Source organism: Tetrao urogallus (genome assembly GCF_951394365.1).
Source record: "Tetrao urogallus genome assembly, chromosome: 2".
Lineage (NCBI taxonomy): Eukaryota > Metazoa > Chordata > Aves > Galliformes > Phasianidae > Tetrao > Tetrao urogallus.
This window is the reverse complement of record NC_136814.1, coordinates 43,453,487-43,475,923: the sequence shown is the minus strand read 5'-3', so window position 1 is coordinate 43,475,923 and position 22,437 is coordinate 43,453,487. Positions and strand designations below refer to the sequence as shown.

Here is a 22,437-nt window from a genome sequence, read left to right as displayed (position 1 = left end):
TTGCATTTCATTTTAAGAATATGATGCTTTAGTAGGAAAGAATGAGAAGGGATGTTGTTGTCCCAGCCTGCCTCCCCTCAGCTTAATTAATGCAGATCACATGAGTTTTGGAACTGTTGAAGTATTCTGATAGCTTTCAGAATTGTCCATTTCTCACAAAAAAAAAAAAAATTGGGAAAATATTGAAAACATTTTTTTTTGTGTTCTTAGTGTCATGGTCTGTAAGAACCAAATTAGCTATTAGAGCAATATTTTTGTGTCTAATTACATAAAATTATACTGTGTTTAAAAGTTTGATGTTGTTGCTATTTCAGGCATAACTTGCTTTCTTTGAGAAAGTACAAATGTACAAACCTGAAATGGAATGGGCTATGCATCACTAAGGCCCAAGTGTCTTATACACTTTAGCCTTATGAACACAACGTTCCTCCCTTCCTCCCTCCCACCAATACCACTTAAAGATTTAGTTTTTTAAAGTCTGCTTTTTTTTTTTTCCCTTCTATATGGAACTAGACTATGACTACAAATCTTCAACTCTGTCAAGCTTTCCTTCCTCAAGAAAGTATGCTGACTTGAGTCATGAAATAGTTAATATTTTAATTCATTCTGAATCTCATACTGATTTTGGCTATTGGTTTGTTCCACCCACACACACTTGGTGTGCATTGTAAAAATCAAGAATGGTAGATATGGTTCTTCTGTGGCCATTTGCAATTCTGAAAGGAATGAGAGAGGAAAAATTTGAACCTTTTCACTGGTTTTCTATTCTGCATCTTCTTGCTGAGAGGTTTGTTAGCCCTCTTTACTTTACAGTGCTACAGTATTGAACACTGTTGCCAAGACTTCCTTCCTCAAAGGGAATGCAGTAACTTTTTGGTGGCTTTTAATGTGGTGGCAAACATTTAGCTGAACACGGTCCTTCATGTTCTCAAGACGGAAGAATAGTCTGTGATTACGTAGCATGAAGAAATCCAAGAAGTATGCATCTGTAGATAAATGTAGTTGTAATAAAGAATGTGTCCTGATTTGGACTGCATCTTGGGTATTGGAGTGAAAAATGCTGTCAGTAGATGAAAGAAAGAAAAGATTGCGTGCATAGTTCTGAGGGTCACAGAGAGAATAATGTTCTTCTGAACAAGAATGTGTCACTGCTAGGATAGGTGACTATGTCATGCCATATTAAAGTAGAACAAGATAACTATATTGAAGCCAGTTTGTCTTTTTCTAAGCCCATTCCTCCAATGTTCTGCTGTGAACAAGACAAATCCATCATTTTCTGCTGAACTTAAACTTTTAAAGTAAGAACAGACTGTTGTTAACTGTTAATAATGTGAATTTTGGAATTCTTCATGAGAGTTTCTACTTCTGTTCACAGTAGAGACAGGGGCTTAGATCTTTTCAATTTTAAAGGTATAGTGAAGCTGCTGTATGCTTTCTTTTCTTTTAGTCCTATCTGCTGCTGTAATTAAGTATCTCTCCTTAATAACTGACTTAAATCCCTAGAGTGCTATAGAACATAATTACTACTACGATGTTAGGATAAAGTAGTTAGAACTGTACTTAGATGTTGACACTGAAAATAAAGCTTGCCTTATTTTCTAATCAGTTTGCTTCCTGTGAGATACTACAGTGCAAGAATTTGTGGAGGAGCCAAAGCCTTGCATATAAGCTTGGGAAGTGTGATTTCATGAGATGCATGCCAAAAAAGCTTTTGAGAAGGAAAGACAGAAATATCTGTTTGGTAGTCTGTGAGAAGTTATATGAAGTAAACCTAAATAAAAGTTCCTCTTTCTTTGATTTGTGGTTGCATTGATAAAATACAAAAACGTGTGCTGAGAGGTGTGATTTTTCTACTTGTGTACTGTTCCTCCTATTTTTAAGCATTTCAGAATAGAGTGAAACTATGATACTAGGCTAGAATTAGAAGAGAGTGAAGCTTCTAGCTTTTCTGATGTGCTGCTGTAGAGGTGTTCTGGAGTGATTTGTGCACTTCCAGTTAAACTTTTATTGGAGGTGCTGGGGAAAAAAAAAAAAAAAGTAGGGTACTAGAACTGCTTAAAGTGACTGACACAGCTGCAAGATATCAAGGGACTTAAAAGCTTGATCTTAGTATAATGGAGTGAAGTAAGATCGTATGATCAAAATTTTGTACTTTGTGTATGGGCTTTTGGGTGCTCCTGAGACAAAAAAGTGTGATTAAACAGGAAGCAGGAGTCAGATGCCCCATTGGTCTTAAAAGGGGAAAAAAAAAATAAGGAAGAAAATGTCTAGAGTATTTGGAGAATGCTTGTGGGTAGGCCGGGCTTACAAGTTAGGATGGAAAATGGGTTCACTGATAACTAAAATCAGTCATGTGAAGGAAATGTGTGAAAGAAATCAGCAAAATGATAAAGAATGGATAAACGTGAGGTTATAATTTAGGCAGCAGTTCTGTGATTCTTGTAAATACTACAAGAAGTGAAAAGATGCTCCTAGACAGTGGTTTGACAAAAGAGGAATTTGTGGACCTGCTCAGCGATTGAAGAAAAAATGGAAAACCATTGTTGATATTTTACCCATCACTTCTGAATATTTCTTCTGAGATCTTGGGAAAAGTGTTTGAGACAAGAAAGAAGATAAAGGCTCAAAGAGAAGAAAGAATAACGTGAGGAGCCAATGATGAAGCTGAATGAATGCAGTTGACTATCCCTGACCTGATGTTTTTTACTGCTTATGGCTTGAACATGGTGAGAGAAGACAGAAACCAAGCCCTAGCTATACAGTGTCTGGTCCTGTCGTGGAATAGAAGATCTTCAGTTATTGATGTATTAGCAGTTTGTAACATTTGAGGCATGATAAATGACTTTGGTTTAACAAAAGCCGGTGTTCAGTGATAGTTCTCAAGTCGGCATACTGTAGTGTGTGTGTTCTGAATGTTTGGTTCTTTTGTGCCACAGCTGTAACATACAAATATTTGCAAAGAAAATATTAAAATATGTGGGTTTGCCTTTTTTTGATGTGTGTGTTTTTGTGCGTGTGAAAAGCAGGGTATCTAATGTTAGTGTTTATATTACATATGAATGATACAGTTTAAAATGAATTTTTCAGAGCGAATACTCTATGGCTGCCAAATACAAATAAAAATGACTGTGTTACTTCTTATACTTAGAAATCTAGACGAACTGCATAGCCTGTTTGAGTGTTATGGAAATTAATGGAAAATCTGAAGAGAATGAAAAGGAAATAGAGTCTGCCAAAAGATAGTAATATTTGTTCAAAGAGATGCGTAAAAGAATTTCTTTGTATGCTGAAGCATATTTAAATACTGCTTGCAGTCCTGACGATTTTTGTCCCTGTTGTCAAAACTGAGTGTAGATCAAGCTGTGGATTTCTTCCGTGAACTATGATTGTATGATGAAATTTGTATTCTCAACACTAAGCAGGTGTTAAGCATCAAATTGCTGTATGGTATATGTGATTGAGTATGTCAGTTTCTAGTGGAGAAACAACTTGTTCTTGAATATGCAGAATATGTTTGTTAGAAATAATTCAGAATAACTTGCTTGAAAACGAGGTCTGCTGTGTTTCAGAAACTTACTTGTCATTATGCAGGCTCCCTTCCCCCCAGCTTTTCAAGTGGTGGAATCTCAGTTCCAAATCATTTGGCACAAAACTTTGGTTATGAAACAAGTTCTTATAATCTTTTTGTTTGCTACTGTGGTTCAAAGTAACTTTTTTTTTTCTGTAGTTTCCTCTGTTCATATTAAAATAATTTTTTTTTCAGTTTTAATTCTAAATGTTTTGAAAGCAGATGAAATAATTCTGAGTAAAATAATTATTAAATGTCTGCTTTTACTTTACAACCCATACTTTCAGTCTTAATCTTACTGATTTGGCAAGAATACTTGCTTAAATATTAACTTTCAGTTTGGAACACAGGAGATACATGAGAGCAGTTCTTCAGTGGTACTGGAATAAGCTCATTGATAATTTTTTTTACACTAGTTGTGGTTTATTAAGTTATGAACTGTTTCTTGCTTTATTCCTATAGCAGCAATTTAAATGCTATTGTAACAGTACTAGAAATTAAGTTTTAAGAAAATAAGTTTTTTTTTAAAACTGTATCTGTTCTCAAATGAAGCTATGGGTCAGCGAAATTAACCTGAATTTGGACAAAGTCATCTGTTTTAACACCCTTATTTATAACTAATCAACTTCATTTTGTAAGTAAACTAACATCTGTAGATATATGTAATACAGATGTAATTGGCAGAAACAGTACTTAGAAGACTACTGATGACGTTCCCTAGCGATGTGATAAATGTCCACAAGTTTTTCATTTATTTGCAATGAAGAAATAGAATATAAATATATACACATATGTATATAAAACGTGCATGCATGTGTGTATATATATATATGTATATGTGTGTGTATATATATATATGTATATGTGTGTGTATATATATATGTATATATATATTCCAGACTTATCTGTTTAGGTGTATAGGGATGGCCCAGCTGACTGATTCATCATACTGGGGGATTGTCATTAGAACTATTTACTAATTTGTTGTCACATCATGTGGTCAGTAACTGCTTACTTCAACTCTCAGGTTTCTCATTGCTCAGATGCACCAATCCATGGTGTAATTGAGCTAGTCAATATTATTAAATGGCTACTTTTTTTTTTTTTGTATCTTTCTTCACTGTCAGATAGGTCTCTCTGCCACTCTTTTATCTTCTCTGCTACCCCCATTTTCCCCTTTTTTTTCCATCATCAATTTTTTCTTCCTACAAGCCTGACTATAATAAATATGTAAGCAACTATTGTATGCTTTTAAAATCATGAACAGTTTTGTGAGTTTTCAGGAGCTTGCAGATAATTTTTACTTGAATGGTTGAATTTCATAAATAGGACTGAATAGGCAGCAAATTTAGAGTTGTTGAGAAAGTGCTTGAGATATCTGCTGCAATAAAAAAGAAGTAGATTTGTGTTTTGTCTTAAAGTAATGCTCTTTTAGAAAGGAAGAAATTGACAATGAAATTTGGGAGAAATTAAAAAAGAGGAGATTGTCATGATAGATTATAAACTGTTACTGTATTTAATACATAATTTACGTTTTTCCCCCCACAGAAATTAGCAGAGTACGGAAAGACATGTATAACGACACATTAAATGGTAGTACGGAGAAGAGAAGTGCAGAATTACCAGATGCTGTGGGACCTATTGTACAGTTACAAGAGAAACTATATGTGCCTGTAAAAGAATATCCAGATGTAAGTATATCTTTTTAGTCCCTACATTATTTCTTGATCCTTGTGGTCGTCTCTAAATGTAAATTTCCTGTGGTGCCCCTCTTGGATCACTTTTGAATTGCTTCTGACAAGGTACTTCTTAGGAAAGCTGTGCATGTGCTGCTTGGTGGGCTGATACATAGTAAAGCAAAAGGTGAGTGGTTGGAGGTTGTGCGGATTATAATTTTTCATATCTAAGATCTGAAATATCTTGTTCATTCAATGCTGTCAGTCCTGAGAAACTGTGTAGTAAGTTCTGTGGGGGAAGTATTTCTTGGGCAGTGTTCCTCTTAGTATTACTTTAAAAGTCATCTACTCTGCCTAGACCTTCCTAGGTGGCTCTTAGAGATGGCACCGTTTGTCCCATACCTCTGTAACCAGTTCTTTTGCATATAGAGTTTTCCCTCAGGCAAAGTTTCTTGCATGCATTCAACTGTTAGAGTTTCCACTGAGTCAGCTTTTCTTTTGAACGTATAGTATTTTGAAGGAGAATGGTTTCATTTGACTAGAAATATTTAGAACTCTCTGGTCTGAACAATTTCTTAAAACAGCTTGGAAAATAGTCCTGTCAAAATCTCCCCTATTCATTTTCTTTAATCATTATCAGGAAATAGTTAGTTCCCCCTAGTGCAGGAGTCGAAGTAGGGGAGCGTAGGGTTTAAATGAGGCATTTGCACAGTGAAGTTATACAAAAGTGGAAGAAAGCACAGAACAGCGAAGAGTGGATGTAACACTGTGGTATTTCTGCACTTTTCTTCTGCATTGTTACTAGATTAAATTCTATAAAATTATTATTTTAATGCTGCTTAGAATATTCAGATAGTTAAGTTAAACTTCGTTAGAAAGTTAAGTGCAAGTCACTATTCAAAACAATAGACAAATGTCTCCCTTTTCAGTCTTCACAAAGGTGGTTTATTGCTTCTGAATTAAAATACCTGTTTAAAGAATTTGCGCTGACGTTAGGAATATCTTTTCCTTCTCCTTTCTTTATTCTTCCAATATAAGTAATGCATATAAATATCTTGCTGCCTGTGTGTATATGCATATGTACGCTTATCCGCATCCATGCCAAAAAACACTAGTTTTTTTGAAACTACTTGGAATTCTAGATCTAGATCTAGCTCTGTAAAATAAACTCACATTTTATTTAGATACATGTATGTGCTTTAGAGTTACATTAGTTAATAGCTTTTTAAAGCATAGCTTATTGTTGAAATTTTTTAATTTTATAATTGTACAGTGCATCATTTGTGAATAGCTGCCTTAACTATCATTTGCAGTTTTTATGGAAATTGATGCTTGATCTACTAGGATCGTGAGGTAGAAGGAATAAAAACGAGTTGTGTTGATGATTGAGCTTTTCTTCCAGAAATTGAGGGTGCAGTAGCTTAGCACTTGTCGGGCAGTTAATTATCAAATATATTGTAAATAAGCAGGGAAGAGGTTGTCTGTGGTACTGATAAAACACGTGTGTAACACTTTGGCTGTAGGATTTCCTGACTAGCTACTCTTTGTTTGCCTTGCTATTTTATTAAGCTCTTGGAAATTCAGAAGTTGGAGTGGCTTGTGCTTTGTATATGTATGACCTGCAATAAAAAGGTAGTTGGTTCTTGTGAGACAGTGTGAAAAGCTTGATAAAAAACCTGGAACTTCTGTCACTAATCTTTTGCTTGTCACTAACAAATCCTTACGCTAGCTCAAACGTACTTTTCTGATATTTCTGAGCTTACTTGCGACTATGTTCTTTAAACCAGGAGAAGAACAGTAAGTTTGAGCTTACTCAGTCCCGTGCTTGAAGAAAGAGCAGTACATTCTGTTCAGTCAAGTGCTGCTTATTTCAGTTATGTTGGCATCAGTTAGTACAACTTGCCTCCACCCATGCCAGGTATTATATGGTATTAGACAATCACGTCAACTTGGTAGGAGACGAGCGCGTTTTTCTGGATAGGTTCTGAGTGCTGTACTCTGCAGTTCATACTTAAATGGAAAACCAATTCCTGCATTTTCTGTGTTTTCTTCTTGCCTACCTGTTGTCTGTCTACATTTGTTCCTGACCTCAGAATGAGGATCTGCCCAGCCTTGATATTAGTTAAGAACCGGAATATTCAGTGCATACAAGAACAGCTCTTGCACCTCTTCTAGAAGTTAGGGATGAAATATCTTGCTTAGTGTTTAGGCTAGAACAGTGTTCATAAAGTCTGCAGCATTGTAATTCCAACTTGTCTCAAAGAACATGAAATTTACTTGTAAAGATAATTTCAATTTATTATATGTGCTATTAGCTAATTGCTAATAGCACAGCATTACATTCAACCTTTTATTCATATTTAGCAATTGCTTAAATTGAGATTGGATACAGGGAAGACATGCTATGCAGGCTATGAAGGTGACTTTGATAAATCCAGTTAATTCCTTCCATTGCTGTCATTCTCTTGCTATTGACAATCTTGTTTGCCTTACAAAGACATAAAGCTGAGTAATCATAAAGGTTATTAGGTGGAAAGTGATGAGAAATAGTTTTCTGATGTAGATTTAATTTTTCTTTAAACAAGCAAAAATAAACATCAGTAAACTAATGCGGTGCTCTAATAAACGTACATTCTGGGAAGTATTTTGAAGTTACTGGAAGCATATGGACAAGTTGACTGGAGTGGATACCTAGTAGCACTGGAGTGTAATTTTGGGCACGGAGTCCTAAACCAATTGTGAGACATAAAAGTAATGGTCTGTCATCTGTTTAAAACAAACATATGCACCTTATATGTGGAATGCATATGTGTACATAAACATACAACTATGTATGTATGTATTAAAAATAAAACTGAGTTTTCATAGCTTGTTTTGCTACTACTATTTAGCTGTTCTTGGAGTACTTATACAGAGAAAGTAATACGTAAGCTTGAATTACGCATCTAACATGCATATAAAATCCTCTTCAGTCTCTTAATTTTTTTGAGTGTTTGTTGAATATCTTTCACTCTGGGTTTGATTCTGAAAACATAGTTGATGTAAGGTTTGAATTTACAAAATTAGTCTTCATCTGAAACAGCTAATAGTTTTTAAATGTGGGCTGTGTAGAGTTTGTACTTCTGTACAAGAATTTGAAGGAGTTGAGTTTTTCATGATGCAATCTGTATCTGATAAATAGCCTACCTGTCGGGGTGGTGTACAGTCAGGCTCATTTTTTTTCAGTGCATGCTACAGTAATATAATTGCACATACTTTTATGTATATATTATTTCCTTATTGTGTCCTTGGAAGATGTTTGATATTTATGGAAATGTCTTAAAACTGAGATTTGGGCTATTTAGGGTTTGTTTTTTTTTGAGACATTTATGTACTCTAGAAGTGTGTCAAATGAATTATTTAGAATGAAGAATAGGTTCTGGTATTTGTATGTAATTTGCCCCTTGGTTAAAATATGTTCTCTCTATAATTAAATCTTTGTATCATCATTCAACTTTCTGGTGTTGTGGTTTAAAAGCACTTCCAATTCATGGAAAAATGTTCCATAGCAGTGTTAAAGAGTATGTCTGGTAATATCTGGAAAATAAGGAGCTCGTAGGAAACAGAAGAACGAGAAGGGTATGCTGTTGTCTGTAGGTGAATGGTTTAATCTGTCTTCAGCATTTCTTATGCTTCAGATAAGTGATTTCTTTGCTTGAATTTCCCTTTAAATGCTGAGACTAAATTTTGATACCAGTTTAAACAATTTTTGGAATTACTACCTACAAATATTGGACTGAATAGATGCTTTTCTGTTATAATCATGGCTTTATTTTTAATAAATGCCCTGTTAGCTCTGATTAATGTGAAATTCTCTCTTGGAACTCTTCTGTGCCTCTTCAGTATAAATGTAAGAACTCAGTAATTATCGCATCTGAAGTAGCATGTCCTTTGAGGATACTGAAGCTCAGAGGCCAGCAGTGATAAACAGCTTGCGCATACTTTCTGACCATTTTAGTTAAAACTGTTTAAGTAGTACAACAGAGCGATGAACACAGGGGTTCATTTTACTATGGGGAACTCGCTGACAAAACATTTAAATCCTTTTTCAGTTTGATAATATCAGAGTTTAATAGTATCCCTAATATGGATTAGAAAAATGGTAACATCATCTTTATTTATTGTTCTGATTGTTTTATTTAAGCTTGTCATTCCCTAATGATCAGAGAAGGAAGCTAAAAAAGCTAGCCTTGTTTATCCTTGCAGTAGTAAGGAAAGAGGGGAATGTAACTCTTCTCAGTAAATAAATTTGGTCTACAGAGTAACCATCAGAGGTTGAGGAAGATTTGGGAGAACGTCATCTACTGATACAACTATCAAATATATTTGAAGGAACTAAAATATTTTGCTGACCAATGAGATATTTGGAACAGTGCTCTACTAAAAGTAGTAAGTTTAAAAATAAGCTATGTTTAAGTTGGAACATCACATTTATGAGGTTTTACACTCTGTTTGCAAGTAATTGAGGAGTAGATTTATTGGAGGGAAAAAAAAAAATAAGCCTTTGTTTAGATGTTACCAAAATGGAAATCTACAAGCCTTCTCTCCTCCTGTACCTAATGTTTTGTTGGGTGTGTTTCCATTACTGACAATTCACCTTTTGAACCAGAACTTAAAAGATAGTTGTCTTTCACACTCTACTGTTTAGGGTATTTTCTAGCACCCTGCTTGAAGAATGACATACATCATAATTTGGTTCACATATAAGCCATTGAAATCTTCAAAATATGTTTATTTTCGCTTCAAAGGTACCTTGAAGATTTCAAAACAAGAAAAAAAAAAAAAGCAATCCTCTTGCGTAGTTTACAATGGCTCAATGTCAGTTCACCAATACCAATGAGTTACGCCTATACCTCATCCTTGTGATAGTTTTCTTCCTCATATTGAATGCTTCAAGCATTGAGTACAATTATATTTGACAAGAGATTACATAGTAATTTATCTGTTAATATTACTTACATTTTATCCTTTATTTCAGGTTTTTATTAACTTTTAAATAGATTTATTAGGGTATGTTTGTTCTGATTATTCTTATATTAAGAAATTCGTCAAATTAACATTGTAGGATTAGATTTATAGATTTGTCCAGCACGTGTATGACATTTCTGGAAAGTAGTGGTTTGTTTTTTTCAGTTTAGTCACTGTCCAATTCCAACTCACAAGGGTGTGAGACCTCTTATCTATACAATAAGTTGCTGCTAGACATTGGGTGCCTTATGTATACAATGAACAGAAGTGGGAGGGACCACTTCTGCAGGATAGTAGGAATGACTCCAGGCATTGTGTACAACCTACTGTTCTGTGAATGAAATAATAATTTTAGACTTTGGTTAGAATAGGTAGTTGGTTAAATTACTCTTACTCAAAATAGTTAATGTTGGCAGTTGCAAAGAGTGTTTCAAACTGAACTTTTTAAAGATCAACTTAAGACCTAGTCATCAACATCTATCATGCTTGTTTTAGCTTGCATAGTGCCTTTCATTATGGCTGGTCTCTCAATTGTTATTGTCTCTGCAGAGTTAGGCTTTCAGTGGGCAATTTATTTGATCAGAGTAGTCATCTTAATACCCTCTTTTGTTTGAATGTTCTAGAATTCCGTGCTTTATGTGCATAAATATCTTTATTTCCTGGACTGCAAAAATATCTGGGTGTGTGGCTCCAATTGGTCATGTATTATAACTTTTAACTTGTTTTGTCAGTTTGTGTATGCTTCCTATTCCTGGTTTTTCTCAGTATTTCTACATATTTTGTATAGTGTCTCTTGCAATACTAAAAATACAGTAGAATTGTGTTCAAGCATAATGGAGGTTAGATGTGGGGCAGAGAGATTTGTGGAATACACTGTTTTTAATCGGATCTTGTTCAATCAGTTCTCTCAAACGTTTATTAGAAAACTAATACAGAGAAGAGGAAGTTCCTCAGAATGATATTTGCTGCTGCTGTGAGTGGTCAGGTGTAGTTGGGTACGCTACAGAACTTGCTGATAGCTTTTCTTGTGAATTAACATCTTCTGTGCTTTAACTAGGATTGGAGAATTAAATAAACACAGAAATGCACTCACAAGAGTTGAGGTAGAGAAGTGTTTAAAGTACATTTGTTACTTATTTCTAGAATTATTTTGTCCACAAGCCTTGCAGGTGCATATTAATTACAAAAAGTCATTTAAATAAGAACATGAACTATTAATTTTTTTTTAAGAGGTAGAACATTTTAAAGTGTACTTCATTTGTCAAGGCAAATTGTTAGTGTGATGTTACTTTTATAGTATTCACTTCTTACTTGAACAAGATTATTTTTTCTATGCATTTGCACCTTGTACTGTTAGACCAGTTGGCCTATTTCCATGATTATCGTTGAGAGGAAGATTGTACGCAAATTCCATCCAGCTTAAGGAGTAAAGTTTCTATTTAGATCGTTTTCTTCTGTGTTCTATATCATAGGAACCTGATGCTTACCTATCTTAGTTTTGTGCATTTGAATTTATAGTAAAAGACAAATGCTACCTCAATAAATATGCATGCATGGCAGGTTCTGTTTGGCTAGTAGGTATTCATTTGGTTGGTATATGTATCTACTCTATATATTTAGTCTCTGCTGTGTTTTAAAGCTGTGAAGAGCAGTAGTTGGACTTGGTTGCTTCATTACAATTACTTTAGCAAAATATTTATGCACAGCTCTTAAACTGTTAGGGTGGTTTTTTTTTTTTCCCTTATTGAGAAGAGTTTAATAGTCTAATTCTTTGAAGGTTTGGATTTCTTTTGAAACTTGCTGACCTTTCTTTAAACTGTGCATAGGTTTCCTTAAAATATTGTGTATGGAAATAAAAGGTATTTCTGGTTGACATATCCTCAGTTCTCTTTTTGTACCTTACTCGCGTTTATGTTAATTATCTCTTATTCTATAACATAATATCCCCAAAGCTTCTCATCTTCCAGGAAGGCTCATTGTTGTGTATATTCATCCACCCAACATTTAGGTTTTTAAGTTGCTTTGGTTTGTTTTTAGCTCCTGCCCTCAGAGGCTTCTGTTTCTTTACAGTGCTGACGTATGCTTGAGAAGTATACTTTCAGTGTGTGATTTTTAAACAATCAGAACATATCTGAAAAAGTCGGGTTTGCCCTAAGCGTAAAGTTTGAGCTGGTGTATCAAAGGATACTGAGAGCTTTCTCTTGTTAGTGTTAGAGAGACTGCTCTGGGAAGATCAGTGGAATTGACTGAAAATTGTCTTAAATATGTAGCAGTTTCTCAGGATATTGTGATTTACTTTTTTTCACCACCACATGCATGTGATCTCAAAAAGTAAATGCTTCATGAAATAGCTCTGTCTTGCTGCTGCAGATTTTATCATGATTACTGATAGTGACAAATCAATTGCCATTTAATGTCTTCAGTACTAATGGTAAGAAATATATTACTTGAATTAGCATATTGAACTTCCAGAGCTTTTAAATTTTACAGTTTGAATTGACTGTATTTGGTCACTTTCTTTTTTTAAAGTGATGTCTCGAAAATAAGACTTTTTTTGTTGTTGTTTTTTTTTTCCTCCCTTCCACAAGTGTAAATTCTTGTCCTTGAGACCTGGAAGGCTTGTCAGCCTTTCTGAAGGATTTCCTGTTTTTGCAAGCTAATAGTGAATGCAGAAGTTGAACAGGAGAGAGACTGGAAATCTGGCTTTGTAACGTATGTAGGGCTGGAGATGTGATCTACTGCTAATAGATTAGTTAGCATATGGACCTGAAGAAGGTTGCAAAGCTTTATGGTAACTTTTAAATCAACTTCTTTTTCCTGCTGGAAGCAGGGAGTAGTTCCTCTTCTGTTGCATTGAAAATGAGCTGCGTGGTCTCCTTTGACAAACAGAATGTCATGCCTGTTTTTCTCCTTCCTTTTAAAAGCTCCTTGATAAAAAGGAGAAGCTAGTTAGAGATGTATCTTGAATGAATTTTGAATTGTTAATATGCTGCTGCTTAGTTAGCAGAAAATCTTTGGGATAATGGTTTCAATATTATTTGATAGGTAAATGTGGAGGAATTGTTGTAACTGTAATGCTAGCCTTACCTGCTGCTGTGTGCTGCTTCATGCTGACTGAAGTACATGGTTCTACGGTGCAGATGTGATGAGACTTGTATCTTTAAATGCTCCCGACCAGTTGGCCTTTCTAAGACGTTACAGGCCCTTTTCAGTTTTGCCTTTGTCTGTGTAATACCTTCTGACAGATAGAGCTGAGTTGAAGTTTGGAGTTATCATACTGTTAGCAGAAGCCATTTTGAGGAAGAACCTAAATTGCTAATGGAGATACTCAGAGGTTTGTAATTGGATGTACATTACGCATTTCTGACCTGTGCTTCTGAATCTCAACTTGGATTTTGCAAACTGTTGTAGATTCTGGCAGTTGTACGTGCACATTGTGCACTTTTGTAACAGCCTTTCCAGAGGGTGAATGGAATTGTTCAATTTCTGATTTGAAATATGGTCAACAGCAAGAAACTTTTTTTTTTTAGTGCTATTTGGACAAGAGCAAATAGACATCAAAAGCTACAAGGCTTTTTTCTTTCACTTATGGTTAAAGTATATCACTTGATATCTTGTAGTAGAATAATACAAAGGCTGCTAACTATGTAACTCAACTGTTTTTTTATTTTGAGGGGGGGCTTGCTTTTATAGGTATTTTGATTAAATAATTTTAAGTTACTTTGTTGAAATAGTATTTTCATGGCATGAATTTCTGGACACGTGAAAGGTATGTTTATGTTTAGGAAAGTTAAATAATTTGCCACTGTTTTCTGATATATTATGAAATTCCTAAGTTTTTCAGTAAAATAATACTGTAAGTCTGTCTTAGGCTTGGTTGTTCTACTGTTTGGTGCTTTACCATTTTTATTTTATTTTTTGAATTGTCAGAGTGCTATTTTTGAAGAAAAATATGATAATTACTAATTTAAATAACACCACTTCAAGATTTTCTGATTTGGAAGCATGTAATCTGTGTTTCCTCTCGCCTCAACAAATTTATTTTTGAAACTTAGAATTATAAAGCAAAATAATTTAACATAAAATCTACTGTGTGAAATTGATGTAAAACTTTGCATCTAAAATTCTAGTAATTGGTAAGATGAAATGAAGTGATTGAAGTGATTCCTGAGAATCTTTCCTCAGCATTTAGTTAAGTATAACCTCAAAAGTCTTTCTGCTTGGTCAGCTCTTTCTTTTTGGGGGTAAAAATAAAGACTACATTTATTTAAAAGGAAAAAAAACCAAAACAACAACAAAACAAAAACAAAGAGTGGTGGGGAATGATGTCTACTAAGTATAAGAATTTTCATTTCTGCAAAGTATTTGTAATAACAGTATCACCATCTGGAATGGTGTTCCAATTTAAGCATATCTTTCTCACTTCTAATTACTGAGAATAGGAAGCAGTGTACAGCAAAATTGCCAACTTAAGTGCCTTGGGTAATGTCACATGTAGTCACATCTAATTAAAAGGTGTTATTATGGAAATGAGTTGTTGGACTGTATATCCTAAGGATCCTTTGTTACTGGAATATGAGTTTAATGATGTAGACTGGGAGGCTTGGAGGGCACTGCTGGAACCTACAATTAGGTTTTGGAGACCAGCTTACCCAGAGCACAACTTGTGAATTCTCTGGATAAATGTGTCACAATTCCCAAGTAGAGCATGGAATCGAACAATTTTTACTCATCTCCTGGCATTATTGAAACTGATGTCTTCTCGTTGTTCTGAAAACCTCATCTTAGTGAATAGGATGAAACAGATTATTCACTATCTTTCTTAAGCATGCCTACTATTAGATTGTTCATGGGATCTGGTTTCCTGAATGACTTTCTGTTAACAATCTTTCAATTACTGTTTAAAGGGTTTTATGACTACTTAAAGGCGGAAACTACCAAACTGTACTGTGAGCCTTTAAATCATTGCAAATGGCCCTCTAATGATAACAGAAATTTCTATTTTGAAAGCATGAAATTGTTAATTTGTCTATCTTTACAGCTTTCTCACTTATGTTGATAATTCTAAGCAATTTAAAATCCAATTATTTCCAAAATATGACAGTAATTAGATTAGTGTTTTTACATGAACAGAACATGTAGCATAAAATATGTTTTGAGGGATATTATTTTATGCTCTTTTGGAATGAAAGTGAAACTACCCTATAAAGATTATTATTTTTAAACTTGTAGCGTGAAGAGAGGGGTTAATGTTTTGGATGATCTTAGATGTGCAAAAGCACATTTAAAAGCAAATGTCACTAGTGCATGTTTTGTATTGGTACGTATGGAAAGCATTGAGAAAAAAGAAGCAAAATATAATACAAACAGTACAAACAGATGAACTTACCATTAGGTGATGATAGACTAATTTTAATTAAATATACTAAAAGAACAAATTGATGTTTCTCTAAAGATCTAAAGGTAATATATGTCAACAGTTACCCAACTTAGAAACAGTAAAACTGAGATCAGGAGCTGAAAATAAAAAAATGTTTTTCACCTTGACTGTGTTTGACATGTCATGGCTTTTGTCTCTGATAACTGATAAGGTCTGTGCTTTGTTGTTGTGTGTTCTTGTACTCATAGCTGCTGATCCAGCCGGCGTTGTTGTCAGCTCGGTGAGGAATGTCAGTGGACTGGAGTGAAAGGGACATTAAGTGGCTGACACTGAGGGATGGCAGTAAATGAGATGAGAGCTAAATATATAGGATTGTGACATTCTAGCAGCTGGCTAAAGTCCTACTGTTTCCTGCTTGGGTATACTAGCCTTAAAAAGGAAGAGAATGCATTGTAGCATTAGGAAGAAAACAGCTGGTGGCTTATCAGTCAACCCTAATGACAGAGAAGGTTAAAGAGTTTGGAAGGAGAAACTTTGAAAGAGTACTTTTATTAGGTACATAAACTGTAAATTCTTAATTTTAAAGAAACTATTTTATGAAGTTTCACTAAAGCTTTTCAGCATGCCATGACTCACCAAGTACAGAAATAAATGCGTGCTACTTCATTTCCATCCAAAAAAAGTAATTTAAAAAGTTGATCTACTTTTGTGTCAAGCTGTGTGTTAGGTCATATCACAATAATGTTCTTGTGACCCTTCCTTGCTCCTTAGTGGAATTCGTAGGTGCATGTTAATACTTGATATTTTTAATTTAAAATTAGAAAAAAACCTCTTTGTAACAGATAAAAACAAATGTTCTCAAGTGGTGCAAACTTTCTATGTTCTGATTCTACTCCTTTTATTAATGATATAGAAAAGTATCATAATGTGATTTATTATATGCGAACAAAATGAAAGCTGATGTTTGGAAAAATCACTGCTCAATTGCATAGAAGGCTCTCTTCTTTGTTTTGAAGCTGATAATTTTCTCTATCAGGCAGTGTTATTTTTATTGTTCTGTTTATTGTTCTTCATATCTGTTGTAGTTTCTGTTGGAATAAATAGGAGGCATTACTTTTGGAGCAACTTACATACCTTTATTAATTTTGTGTGCAAAATAAAAATGTTAAGCTAGAAATGTGACTACCACTTCAGCTGGAAGATAAATCTTGCTTATTTTTTGTTGCTGCTTTTTGCTTCAGTTTCTACTGTTTTTTTTTGTTTTTGTTTTTGTTGGGTTTTTTTTGCTCATGAATTCTTCAGTTTCTGAACCCAAACTAAATCATCTGTTCTGGTTTACAGCTGTCAACTGCCTCAAAGAAATGAAGACCTAAGCCTAATTTTTGGCTTTTCAGCAGATCAGTTCTTGCTGAACAGGCCTCCCTTGTCCCCTTTTATATCTGAGATAGGTGCGTGTGCTGGTTGGGCATCCTTGAAGCAGCCCTCTGCTGGGGGTGGTGCGGAGGGTTGCAGAGCTTTCTCTGAGAGAAACTATGGTCTAAATAGAGTGAAACAGTGCTCACTTTCTTGGGAATGGTGTTTCCTTGCCATAATATTCTTCAGCATATACAGATTCGGAGGAGGTTTAGGTTGGACACAAGGAAGAACTTTTTCTCTCAGAGAGTGATCAGGCACTGGAATGGCCTGCCCAGAGAGGTGGTGGAGTCGCTGTCCCTGGCAGTGTTCAAGAGGCGTCTGGATGACGTGCTGCATGATATGGTTTAGTACTAGCGGTGGCAGTGGTGATGAGGAGACGGTTGGACTGGATGATCTTATAGGTCGTTTCCAACCTTGTGATACTATGATTCTATGATTCCTCGTCCAGCATTGTAACCTGTCACAATGGGGTGAGATCAGGAAATCCCAAATCTTGTCTCCTTAGGAGGAGCTCATCCCCTTAAAGCTTGTTTTGGTGGCTTGTGGAAGAGAGGTGTAGCTGCTTGAATGCTTTTTTAGAAAATATGAATAATGACAGATGGGTCTCATTTGTCTTAATGTTAACAGCTATTTTTCTCTATGATCAGGAGTGGCTTCTCCTAAGTGGTTTTTTTACCGATTAAAGATGGTCTTGCATTAAATTAATGCAATCATTTGTGCTTATGCTTTCTACAGAGTGCTTAAATTGGTATGTGAAAGTTCAGATTGACTATGTTGTTGGTGCACAAAATAGAGTTTTCAGACCTTGTGTGAAAGAGATTATAGAGATTTGAGCTTCTTTGCTGAGGGAATTTGATGTGTTGTGTTTAGTCAGATTTTACTTTTTAGTGTATCCCTATACAGAAAGATTTATTGAAATGGAGCTAGGTTGAGATTTGAAAATCTTCTCTTGCGTTGGTGTGTGATACCCTTCTTCAGCTGCTGGTTACGTTCCGAATTAGCACAGCAGCTCTTCTGGATCTCAGGCGATACTTGTGTTGATCTAACAACTTAATATTCAAAACTATGTGACGTATACAAGACCACCACCGCAGACATTAGCAAAATGTAGCAGATTTAATAAATAAACCTTTATCCCTTCTGCTTATCTAATGCAGGTAAGGCTATTTGTAATACTAGCTTTCTTTCTGTGTGATTATTTAGTTCTGTGCAGTAAAACTAGGAACAGTTTTATTGTTAGCGTTACTGGTCAGAAATTTAAGAGTTACTCTTAATTCTCTCAAACTTTCTAGTCTGTTTATCAGGCTTTCGCTGCTTCTATTTAAAGCAGCTTAAGGAGTTGAACTTCTGTGCTGCTGTGAAACTTCTTGAGTACTTGACAAGATAAGCATATTTTTCCATCTTTTCTTACTTCAGGAACTTGTATACATTGCATTACAAAAGCAGGTGGAATTTTCTATATGGATGAGCTAAAAGTAGATTTTCTGTTTATATTGTGATTGGAAGTGTGGATGAAAATTACAGTGGTATGATAGATACCAAAATAAATATAACTTGAATATTTTGATTTTGTATGTGCACTCTGAGTTCTTATGGCTGTATTTTGATAATGGGTCCGGACAGATACTGAGCTCCAGCAGATAACAAAGGAAACTATATGTTGACAACACCAACTATCATAGAATCATATAGAATGGTCTGGGTTGAAAAGGATCATCTAGTTTTAACCCCCCCGCTATGTTGCAGGGTCAACAACCACCAGACCAGGCTGTTCAGAGCCACATCCAGAGTGCTCCAGGGATGGGGCATCCACAACCTCCTTGGGCAACCTGTTCCAGTCTTTCTAATATCTAACCTAAACCTCCCCTGTCCCAGTTTGAAACCATTCCCCCTTGTCCTGTCACAATCCACCCATATAAACAGCCATTCCCCTTCCTGTTTATATGCTCTCTTCGAGTACTGGAAGGCCATAATGAGGTCTTTCCGGAGCCTTCTCTTCTCCAAGCTAAACAAGTCCAGTCCCCTCAGACTTTCCTCTTAGGGAGAGGTGCTCCAGCCCTCTGATCATCTTAGTGGCCCTCCTCTGGACCCGTTCCAAGAGCTCCATGTCTTTCATGCATGGGGGGCCCCAGGTGTGGAGGCAGTACTGCAGATGGGGCCTCACAAGAGCTGAGTACAAGGGGACAATCACTTCCCTCTCCCTGCTGCCCACCCCTGTTTTTTTAATGCAGCCCAGACACAGTTGGCCTTCCAGGCTGCAAGCGCACACTGCTGGCTCATGTCCAGCTTCGCATCCACCATGACCCCCAAGTCCTTCTCTGCAGGGCTGCTCTCAAGGAGAACTTCCTCCAGTTTGTATAAGTACCTGGGATTGCCCAGACCCAAGTGCAGCACCCTCTAATTGGCCTTATTGAACCTGATTAGGTTTTCCTGGGTCCACTTCTCCAGCCTGTCCAGGTCCCTCTGGATGGCTTCCCTTCCTTCCCTGTATCGACTGCACCACTCAGCTTGGTGTCATCCGCAAACTTGCTGAGGGTGCACTCAATGCCATCATCTATGTCGTTGATGAAGATGTTGAAGAGCATTGGTCCCAAAACTAACACCTGAGGGACACCACTTGTGACCTAGTTGTAATACATTCAGTTAACTGGGCCTTGCTACTACTGAGGTTTTTCTGTCACGTGACTTTCTGTGCTAAAAGTAAAGTAATGTTTAAATATATTTCGAAGTGTTAGAGTAATATTTTTAAAAAAATCTGAATAAAACAACATCTAGTATGCATACTTGATAGCTTATTCAGAGGTTCTTTTACAAATTTGAGTTAAGAATTTGGAGAAAAATAGTATTGTTTTTAAAATTAATCTGTTTTCTGGGACTTTATTTTTTGCCTTTAATAAAGAAAGCTTTATTGCCGTTATTAGAATGACCTGGAAAGTTAGCCTGATTTTATTTATTACTATTTTTAATGGATCTGATCCATTATATTTACGTGGGGGGTTGTAAAGCTATTTGTCAGTTAAATAAGCTCTCAAAGCCTTCAGCACAGGGGTTATTAGAGGTGAATAGTGTGGATTTAAAGGATTTAGTAATTCATTCTAAATCCCAGCTATACTTTAAAAGGCATTTTTATTTTTTTGCTTTTTTTTTTTTTTTCCTTAAGCATTTAAAGCACTAGGATGCCTTCTGCTATATGAAAATAATATTCTGTTGAAATCATGGGGATGATCTAGTTTGTCTAGATTACAGCTGCAGTGATCAGAGAGATTTAGATTCATTCTTTGGAATGATCAGCAGTGGCTTTTAGTCTCGTTGATCACGCGTGAATGTAAATCTGATATACCAATCTTGTCAATAACTGACAAGTCAATCCCAGCAATAAAATTAATCTTTAAGAAATGTGCCATCTTTAAATGGAATACTTGGATATTTTTATTTTAAGGTGGCTGTTTTTATGCTGTTGTGCTATCTTGAGGTCTTAATTTTTGTGGTACTTTGTGAAAGACTTGTTTTTATTATTGCAATCAAGATAGTAATTAAAACTTGTCATCCAATTAAAACAACTTGAATTTTATACATGAAATTACATTACTTATTTTTACCTAGCTTCCATAATATAAGTTGAATCAATCTTTAACTGGTTAAATAATACTGTGTTGCAGGAATATACATACCATCATAGAGAATTTCATAATGACCCCAGAAGGCTCCGATATACCTTTTGAAAAATTTGGTACTTTTAGCATGTTTTTTTAACTACTGTTTACATTATTTAAAAAAAAAAAAAAAAAAAAAAAAAAAAAAAAAACCTAAATATTAAAAAAAACCCTGAATTTTAGTACTTAAAAATTCCTTGAATGTTTGTCTTATTCTGCCATCTTCAATTTTTTCGGAGAGCTTTGCTAATGAGGAGCATGGTTATAAATGCACATTGCTCAAGATGAATCACAATGTTTGTTATAGTAATCCATCCTTGAAGTCATGAGAGCATGTATTGCTCATGTCCAAGAGGGAGGGCTCTGGATGCTGATAAGTAACAGACTTTAAAATACTGAACATTACCTTTGTTCTTCATGTTCAAAAGCACTGCGTTTTAGTAATATATTACAATGATGTTCATATCCTTTACTTTTGCATTAAAAATATGTTGCTTAAACATGCTTTCAATCTTGACTAAGCTTGTCTTACTCCTACAATAATTATCAGGTCTTGCCTGTAACAAGATGAGTCCTCGCTTAGCTTTGATGATAGTATTAGAATGGTGTGGGTCAGATACACCCAGATGTAAATGGATATATCTGGCATAAGCAGATTATACATGTCATTCACTACATATGTACTTTGGCATTTACTTGGTTATTTTGCTTAGAAAACTTATTTGATAAAGGGATGAAGAGAATGTTTCTTGGGCGTTGTTGTCTGCAGCCTGTCTTCTGTTACCAGTAGGTGTTTGTGGAAGAGATTTCAGGAAACAAGTTCACTTTTCATCAACAGCTTAAAAACTACATTAAGGTTAGTTTGTATAAAAAAAAAATAATTAGATATGTTATTAGTACTGTGTTCATTGTGGTGACGATGTTAATACCATCTAGTCAGCCTCCTCTTCCTGTATAATATCATCAGAGATTGGATCTCTTAAATACAATTGCCAAATTCCACTGGGGCATATTTAATCCTCAAAATACATGCTAATGCAATTAATGAAAGATTTTGCAATCTCGGAAATATTTCTGAAACACACTTTTTCTGTTTGGTTTTTTGAATATGAACTAATGACACATCTGTGTATGGAAACTTCCATTCTTTGTTTTCAGTGAATCTAGTATCATCACCGGATAAGCTGCAAACGTGATACAGTTGTTTTTATTTAGTAGTAGTTCTTGTTACTACTTTCTTTTGAACACTTTAGCAATGAGTGTGGAGTTAAATCGCCACAAATAGTTAGGAAGACATGAAATGTCAGAGTCTTTCTATGCAGAGGAAAGATACTTTCTTAACCAGCGACTGTCAAAAATGTAGCTGTATAATCTGTGGGGATGAGGTGGCATCCATAACTTGGAGTATTTTGATATAATATTTTTTCTGAAAGAAAAAAAAAATAGGCAGGGATGTAAATATGAACTAAAAGGCTTTGTCTGAATTCTTTTGTGGTGATTTTGAATATAGAAATTTCTTAGATATAACGTTAGTACTCCTTAAAGTCTCTGTATGAGTGTGTGTAAATATCTAAATTTATACCACTACAGCTTATATATTGTCAGTAAAAACTTGTGATAAAGTTGTCATTTTGAGAATGGGTATTTGCTTATGGTTAATTGAATAAACATTGGAAAATACTGTAATGAGAAAGCACAGTGTAGAGTAGAATAAAACTGCACATTTATGTTTTCCTG

General features: G+C 35.1%; 1 protein-coding gene across 1 annotated transcript in view; it reads left to right on the top strand.

Moving 5' to 3' along the window:
* QKI (QKI, KH domain containing RNA binding) overlaps positions 1-22,437 on the top strand; it is a gene marked incomplete at both ends in the record, with an annotated part of 129,365 nt that overhangs the window by 27,745 nt on the left and 79,183 nt on the right. The window contains one exon of the mRNA XM_079532620.1: positions 5,117-5,259. Coding sequence (XP_079388746.1) covers positions 5,117-5,259 — 143 coding nt within the window. The remainder of the gene's footprint in view (positions 1-5,116; positions 5,260-22,437) is intronic.